At 41.8% G+C, this 8,492-nt stretch overlaps 1 protein-coding gene across 1 annotated transcript in view; it reads left to right on the top strand.

Moving 5' to 3' along the window:
* The window catches only part of ccdc9 (coiled-coil domain containing 9), a gene marked incomplete at its 3' end in the record, with an annotated part of 12,016 nt that extends 3,524 nt beyond the window's left edge, over positions 1–8,492 (top strand). Inside the window, 10 exon segments of the mRNA XM_035679636.1 lie at positions 41–91; positions 537–620; positions 936–1,100; positions 1,216–1,397; positions 1,970–2,031; positions 3,787–3,831; positions 6,126–6,246; positions 6,713–6,839; positions 7,391–7,895; positions 8,427–8,492. Of these exon segments, the coding sequence (XP_035535529.1) occupies positions 41–91; positions 537–620; positions 936–1,100; positions 1,216–1,397; positions 1,970–2,031; positions 3,787–3,831; positions 6,126–6,246; positions 6,713–6,839; positions 7,391–7,895; positions 8,427–8,492 (1,408 nt within the window).

An 8,492-nucleotide genomic window follows, 5' to 3' on the forward strand; every position in this document is an offset into this window, starting at 1 on the left:
AGGAGAAGGAAGGGGAGGGGATGGTGGAGGAAGAGGAGGAGGAGGAGGAGGAGAAGGAGGGACACCAGGAGGCACGGACAGGAAATCTAAGGTCAGTGCAGATGAACTTCTGTAGTTACAGCGTCTTCCCAATCAGGAGAGAGCGTGTCGTCCCTGTTCAAGCCCGGTTTGAGTTAACGTCGACTGAACTGAACTGAACTGTGGTAGTGGAACAACTTGAGCCTTAAAGTGAAAGTCGACATTAATTCAAGCCGGGCTTTTTCACTTGAGCAGAGATTTTATTAGCAGCAATAATGGAATACCCCACTGGTGTTTCATTCTGTAATGAAATCCTGTTTTGTGTACCTGAGCGGTGGATTATGACTGTGGCTGCGTTCAGAACAAACGAATAGAAAATATTTCCAGACGTGTTAAATCCTGTTTAACAGTTTGTAACACGTGGCTGTTTTTGGTCAACATTAAATTAGTAAAATAATGAATTTTGATCTTTTGCTAATTGTGCAGCCCTGTGGTGTTGTTGTGTGTTTATTGGACAGGAATGGGAGGAGAAGAGGCGACAGAACATTGAGAAGATGAATGAAGAAATGGAGAGAATAGCAGAGTATGAGAGAGGACAGCGGGTAAGAGAATCGCTGTTTTTTAAATATCATCTGTTGTTGTGCTTTAGATTCCTCTTTAGACCATCTAAACCTACAGAGACTACAAAGATTCCTGTCTCCCAAGACTCTCGAGTTTGTTTGTTAATCAGTTATTTGCAGTTATCTGTTCCCAGATTTAATCATGCTGTCTTTCTGTGCCATCTTTTGTTTAGTTTTTCTTAAAATAAAATATAAATTGTGTTCTGGGGACTAACTAGACTTTACTGAGCCTTCATCAAACTTCAAAAGCTTTTGAACGCAGAGGAAACTTGTGACATTTAGAGTTGTTCTTCTTAGCCGGACGGAGACAAACCACTCCGTAACTTCCTGGACGACCCGAGACGTTCAGGCCCAGCACCAGACATAGACCGCAAGGAGGGCAGCAGGAGACATGTACGAAACTGGGGAGGGCTGGACTTCGACAATGTGAAGACCGGAGCAGAGCTGGAGAAAGAGTGGACTGTGAGTAAAGTCATTCTTTTAAAAATAAAAATAAAAGCGAGTTGAAAGAAAGAATAGTTATTATTTTGGGTTTTAATTTCCCTGACCACTTTGTGACCCCTCCTTGTCCCTGTAGAGTCGCAGGCCCGGTCAGAAAGGCTCCATGGATATGACGATGTCTATGACCGGCCGGGAGAGAGCAGAGTACCTGCGCTGGAAGAAGGAGCGTGAGCAGATTGACGAGGAGAGACTAGCACGCCATCGTAATGCCACAGGCCAGTGGAGACGAGAGTGGGACGCACAGAAGACTGAGAACATGTGAGATGGGGGAGGGGTGTGATTTTTATTTATTTATTTATTTATTTACCTTGATTTGACTCGATTTCTGTGACGCTGCCAAGTTTGAAGTGTGTTACAGTCTTGTGTTTGTGCACATATTGACTGTTATCTCACTCCTTTGCATCCTCATGTTTGAGTACTCTGATCAACGGCTGCAACTAACGATTATTTTCATCATCGATTAATGTGACGGGTATTTTCTCACTTTACTGATAAATTGTTTTGTCTATTAATTGTCAGAAAGTAGTGAAATGGGCCCGCAATGATGTGCACTGTAGCTAAGTGGGCCAATGTTTTCAGATATTATTTCAAGTCTAGCAGAGATTAAAATTGGATCCAGTTGGAATAAACAAAGTCGTGGTCCAACACTAAACCGCTGAGCTCCAATACTCAACCCAAACACAGTAAAAAACCTTATATCAAGTCTCCACCGAGTTCCTCATGAGGATAATCGTCATCTTTATTCCCTCTGACAGGGACTCAGAGTGGCGTGACAAGATGGAGCACGCTGATATTTGATGTGTGTTTTAACCCTGAGGCTTTTTTCACAGGTTCAAGGAGGACCCTTATGTGGCTGCAGAGGGCATCACACCTGAGCAGGGCAGCAGGAGAGGCAAGTACACACACACACACACAACCAGTGTGCTGTTGCTGTGGTTACACAACAGCAGCAGACCCTCAATCCACCTACATCCCTCTTCTCTGCTCGTCTGACACGATGTCGCTCCAACATGTCATCGCATACACACAACGTAGGACACAACGTCATCTCCCTCTTCAGCTAATTAAGGTCGTTATGTAAATAGAAGTTGATTAAGCTCGTTATGTAAATGAATGATGTATTTCCCTGGAGTCCAAATCAACGTCTTAAGCTGCGGTCGTGCTGATCTGAAAGGAGCTTTCAAAAGGATCCCAGTTTTCCTTTATGGGTGCTCGCTGACTTTCAGTGGAGTGAAAGAAGTAGATAAACGGCAGTGACCACTATAAACCAGCCAAAAATATATATCAACATTTTATAAAGGCAGCATTTATTATTTTTATGATTTATAAGTCTGTTAAATGTCAAATTACAGCTGTCCATCACAAGAGCAAAGTTATGTCTTAAAATCCACGACTTATTCTCACCTGGAGCCAAAAATCCACCAAATTTTGTATTTAAAAATATATTTTTGATAAATGTTTAAACCAACATTAATATATTTGAAGTATTTATTGTTTTATTTTGAAATGGGTGTTGGTATCGCTGTTCTTCCAGGGGCCTATATATTATATATAATATATACTTTATATAGATATAATATATATTATATATCTACTATATATATCTTAACGCCTATAAATACTATATAAGTAACAGTATTACCTACTATATCATATATATAGCTCATATTATTACTACTTTCATTAAACTTCTAAATCTCGATGAATAAAGTTTTTGATTTGAATTTAAGATGCAAGACAATATTAGTACGCACTACGTGAGTAAATGACAATCTGTTATGAAAACCAAGATGAACAAAAGTTAAATTTCAGTGTCTCGTCCTTGTATGTAAATCAACATTTAACCCCGACAGCCAGAGAGCGACTTAACGTCTTGAGACTCTGAAGTCGTCTCCTTACAGCGTCGACAGGGGAGCTTAATTTTGCTCATGGTTATTTCAGCCAGTCATCCGGTTGATAAAATAATTTAGTGTGGGAGTGTGGTAATCCCAGGACATCAGACACAGAGCAGCAAAACAAGTCAAACTCTGTTCGAGTGGCTTCTTTAATGCTGCTCATTTACGGAGCGCGACTAGATATTTTATAAAACACCAAATGTCAGTCTGAACTAAAAGGAGAAAACTTAAAGTAGATGGGATTAAATGTTGTCCTGAGCCAAAATATAAGCCTTTTTTCTTTTATCTAATTTCTTTCCACGGCTGCACAATCATAAAAATAATGTTATCACAGTTGATGAAGTGCAGAAGCAATATTTTGTGTTTAAAGATATGTACGTTTAAGTTGAGTAAGTGTTATTTAAGTTGTAGTTTTAATACAGCATCAAAGTGACGAAGCCAGTTTAAAATGTTCAAATGCAGGATTACAGATTAATTATACGGTCAACAACAGGAGAGACTATTTTGTGGACTGTGACCAAAGATAAGGTTGACTTCACTTGATAAAACAAGAAGTGATTCGACAGATTTTTGGCAGCCTTTACTCCACAAATCATCTCTCATGTGTGTCCCTTTTATCTCACTAGTGATAATACGCTTTGGTTTAAGATCAATGATGTTTACATGTTTACGATTTATCTCGTTGTGTGTGTGTGTGTGTGTGTGTGTGTGTTGGACGTACTGTAATGTGTCTGTGTGTGTCCTCTCTGCAGCCCGGGGGCGTAACTCTCGTACAGAGCCTCGGGGCAGGGCCTCAGGTTAGACCACAGCATGGGACTGAGATCAAACTGTGTGTGTGTTTTATTTTTGTTTTGTTGCATTTGTGTTTGCCTGAAGCACAACAGCTGCACCCAAAACCAAACTCAACCCCTGACTCACAAACTGAACAACCAGCCCATTGTAGTTAATAAATATAATTTTATTTGTAGTTTACACTTCTGTTTACTCTTCACACACACTGTACAGTATGTGTACAGTGTGTGTACAGTGTCAGACACAAAGTATGAAAACATCTTAAAGACGATTATTACTGATTTATTTTCTAAACCAGGCAACAATACATTTGTACATAACTGGACACAAATTAATAGAGCACACATAGCTGCATCTAATATTTTTAATAACAGTAAATCCTCATTTATTTGTATTAATTTATTAATTTTCTGCCTAATATTCCCATTTTCTGTTTCTAATAGGGCTGTGTACGCTTTCTAAAACATCCCAGATTTGGGCCTTGCTCGCAGGCCTTATCTAAATTTTAGTAATTGGTATCATTAAAATCAGCCGTACAGATAACGAAAGTGAAGGTTTGACCTCAAACCGAGTCCAGTTTCCTTTTTCAGGGTTTTGCTTTGGAATTGGGTGAGCATCTGTAAGGATTTGCTAATCTTTCCCCGAGGCTGGCAGCACTTCTGACTGCGCACACACCAACCTCGGGACGTCAAACAGTGTTTGTAAATAGTTCTCAGCGTTTGTGTTGCCTTCTCTTGAGCACTTCGTGGGTTTCCACTGGAAAGTCAAAATAACAGAGTCTATAAAGTCAAAATCTTCCAAGCTGTGATATATTGTGAGAAGGTTCAAACAAAAGCTTAGAATTATTTCTAACTGCTGTTCAGTCCTGTTTTTTCCTTTTCTTTTTGTGTATGTCTTTGTGTCTGACTATAGCTGGAGAGTATATTACAGATTACGGCATTACACCTGCCCCACATTAAAGCCTGCACTCGCTTTGGCTCTATATATGTGTGTGTGTGTCCAATTTCTAATTTCTGGAATGACTTGAGTGTCCTCTTCACAGCCCCGAGCTGCTCTGTTCAATCTCTTCATCATCCTCTCCTCAGTTCTTTCTTTTCTCCTCACTGATCCCTTCATTTCTTTTGTACTTTCTCTGTCTGACCTTTTTTTATCACATCCTCCTCTCCTCTCTCCCCCTTCATGCTCTTATCCTTCTCCCCCTCCCTCTCTGTGACCTTCCCTTCTTCCCTTCCTCACACATCTTTCTGTAACTGTAACTCGTTCCTTCATACCTCCTTTTACTTTTCTTTCCCTCTTTCTGACCTTTCTGTTTCCTTCATCCCTCCATTGGCTGCTCGATGTCTCACTTTGACTGCTTTCACCTTCCACTCTCAGTCATTTCCTTTCTCTGTCACATACGAACACATTTTCTTTCTTCTAACATCTCTCTCTCATTTCATCCTCTTTCATTTTCCTCCATTATGAATTCAGGGGAGAGATCGAGTCGTCTTTCCCTCTGTTACACTCTGATTGTGGCTGAAATAATTCATAATTACATCCTGAGTGTTACATTTCCAAAACCTCAGAGGAGTTTCACCCTAACTTTTTTATTATTGTCCCTTTTTTGTTGTCTGCTCTTGTCATTCCTAATTATGAATCATTATTTATGTCTAAAAATACTTCTTAGACCACTTTAACTCCAATCTCTCTTATGCTGCCCTTCACTTGGAGGCATTACATGTTTTTACTGTATTTAAAAGCTTTAAAAAGTGTGTTTTCTCTATGTGACACACACACACTCTTTATCCCTCTTTTTAAAACCTCTAAGTTCTCCTCTCCTTCCCTCCCACTCGGAGTCATTCATCGCCCACTCACTAACACAGATGTTTGACCTTGTCCCAGAGTTCAGATGGACTCTGCAGCAGTTTGACACTGCAGGACAGCCGTTGTCAAACAAGTCTTGATGTTACATAAGACATCGACTCTCAGACTGCAGCAGCAGAAAGGGGGGAAACAGATGGAGGAATGGATTTTCCTGAATACTCGTTTAAATGTCTTCAATACCGTTGTTAGAGGACTCCACTCTTATTAATACAGAACGTTGTTTGTATGGCATTAATTGAGTGTACAAATAGTATTTTTATATTTTGTTTTTAACTGTTACTGTAAGGTAAATGATTTCAGTCATTTGAGAAGCAACTTTAAACACTCATCCATCACCTCGTCTCTCACCTGTCAGTCACACCCCTCTCTCTCATTCACCTTTTAAGATCAAGTGTATTTAATAAAACCTTATTTTTACCATCAATATTTCCTCCAGACGACAGCAAGCGTCCCCCGAAAACTCCGACATTTGGCGACTTCCTGTCCCAGGGCAGGAGCCAGGGACCTCGAGGAGACCGGGGCAGAGGGAGGGGCAGAGGACAGAAACCGAGCTACAGGTAAATCTGAGTTCATACAGACAACGAGTCTACTGTAGAACTTAATGAATGCATTAACGTTTATTTTGCTCATCACGGACAACCTTTTTTAAGAGTACTGTCTCTTATGGTGTTAATAATGTAACTTATTATTTTCAATATTGATTTAAGGATGACTGTTTCCATTTGTTGGCCTGTTATTGTGAATTTCCATTAGGGGATTCTGGGTGTTGGCAAGTGTAATGTTTTTCACCCACAGAAACATTTGGATGTTTTCCATAATGGTTAATGCTTACAAATGCTTGCTGCTAACATTACAGTCTGTCTGTCGTTGTTTTAGTTTGTTCCCCAGTTGATTTATATTATGTTCTTTACTCTGTAAACTCATCGCTGTGTGTTTGTGAAGAGTAATTTGTGAGTTTAGTCTTTGCTGCTTCTGACGTTGATGTGCATTCAAGCTCTGACACATCTGGATACCTTTTAACAGCATGCATGACAACCGGTGGGAAGGAGAGAAAGAGGAGGAGGACAAGGAAAAGGAGGACAAGACGAGGAGAGAGGAGAAGCCAAAGAAGAAGGAGGAAGAAAAATCCAAAGCTCCGACAACACAGAAGGTAGAAGGGGCCCTCATCTGGATTAATAATGCAAGCAAACTCATCAGTGATGTACATTAGGCGGTGGCAGCTGGAGTGAAACTGACAGGGAACTAAAACTGGACGTGTTCATGTTCACTTTGCTGTAAAGAGTCAGACTCGCTGAAAATCGACAATGAAAAAGACACTCAAAGAAACAGAGCAGTCAAGCAACAGTTAATTAAAATCACTTAAGGGTGGATAGATTTAAAACAGCTATAATCATTATTTTTGTATTAACAATGAAAGCCTCATAGTGTGTGAAAGAAATCGCTTGTAGGGATTAACCCGCAGAAAATTATCACCCAACTCTGCAGTTTCAGTGTCTTTCAGGTTTTGGTTCAGTCTCACCTCCCTGATAGTGTTGATCTCTTAGAGCTTTAAAAACCCACTGCCCTCTACCTGCCATGCATAGTGGAGCGTTTAACTGCTACAGAGCCAGATATTTCCTTCAGGAGTTGGTAGAGACCAAACCTTAAAGCCTAACAAGAGAGTAAATCCTGAATGTGTAGATTTTCTTCATCTTTTCTCAGGTGGAGGAGAAGAACGGAGACGGAGAGGATGACGAGGAGGAATGGGAGGATGCCAGCGATGAAGAAGACGATGAGGAAGGGAGCACCTCAGAACACGACTCCAGGGGCGATGAGAAGAAAGACAAGGGGAAAGAGAAACCAACCAAGAGCAAAGACTGCTCCCCCACATCTCCCGCACCTCGTTCGCGAACCGCTTCAGCAGGAAGCCCCAAAGAGCAGCGGACTCCGAGGCCAAAGGTCCACATCCCCGCCCCGTCAGTTCAGGAGTCACCGGAGGGAGGGAAGCCCCTCAGCCCCTTCTCCCCGCTGGACAGCCACCGGCCTGTAACAGACTGGGGGGAGGAGATGGAGATGCTGTCGCCCCGGAGCAGCATGGAAGGTGAGAGCCCACTGAAACCCCCCAGTGTGGACAGCAGCCCGCCCCAGAAGAAGGAGCAGGAGGAGACGGAGAGCCAAGCTGCCGGCTCCAGTGAACCTGCTGAGCCACAGGAAGGAGAAGCTACAGGTACAGATAGAAAGAGGAGAAGAGTTTATACATTTCTTTTATCCAAAGTGGAGTTTATATTTGACCTCTCATGGACACGTGGACAGGAGGAGACGGCGCTCTCTCTCCTGTCGTGATTTGTGACATTGTGGGGAACATTTTGGTAATATTAGTGTATCAATACGTCACTGTATTCGCTGTTTGTTGACATCAGTCTTCTCTCTCCTCTCTGTCACTCTGTTCTCTCTCTCTCTGTTTGCTCTCTGATGTCTCTCCTGGATTTCTCTCAACGTGGGGATAAAAAGTTGGTCGGAGAGGAGAAATGCTTTTTAAAATGTAGCTCTCCTCTTCTCCGACTCTTTGATTTTGTGTCTTGTCTCGTGTTCTCTGCTCGACTTTCCTTGTGTCTTATCTTGTCTCAACTGTCTTTTTTTTCTTTTCCCTGACTCTTACTCTCTCCGCCCCGGCCTCCTCACCGTCTTTAACCCCCCCACCCTCCATCCCTCCCTCTCTCCATCCCTCTCTCCATCCCTCCCCGTCTTCCATGCTCAGCCATAAGCGTTTCCTCTCCTTCAGAAAAGATTAAAGCCCAGCAGACTGTGATAGTGTCAGAACCAG

The sequence above is a fragment of the Morone saxatilis genome, unplaced genomic scaffold, assembly GCF_004916995.1.
Source record: "Morone saxatilis isolate NCDOM2014 unplaced genomic scaffold, NCSU_SB_2.0 Contig8, whole genome shotgun sequence".
In the NCBI taxonomy this organism is placed as follows: Eukaryota; Metazoa; Chordata; class Actinopteri; family Moronidae; genus Morone; species Morone saxatilis.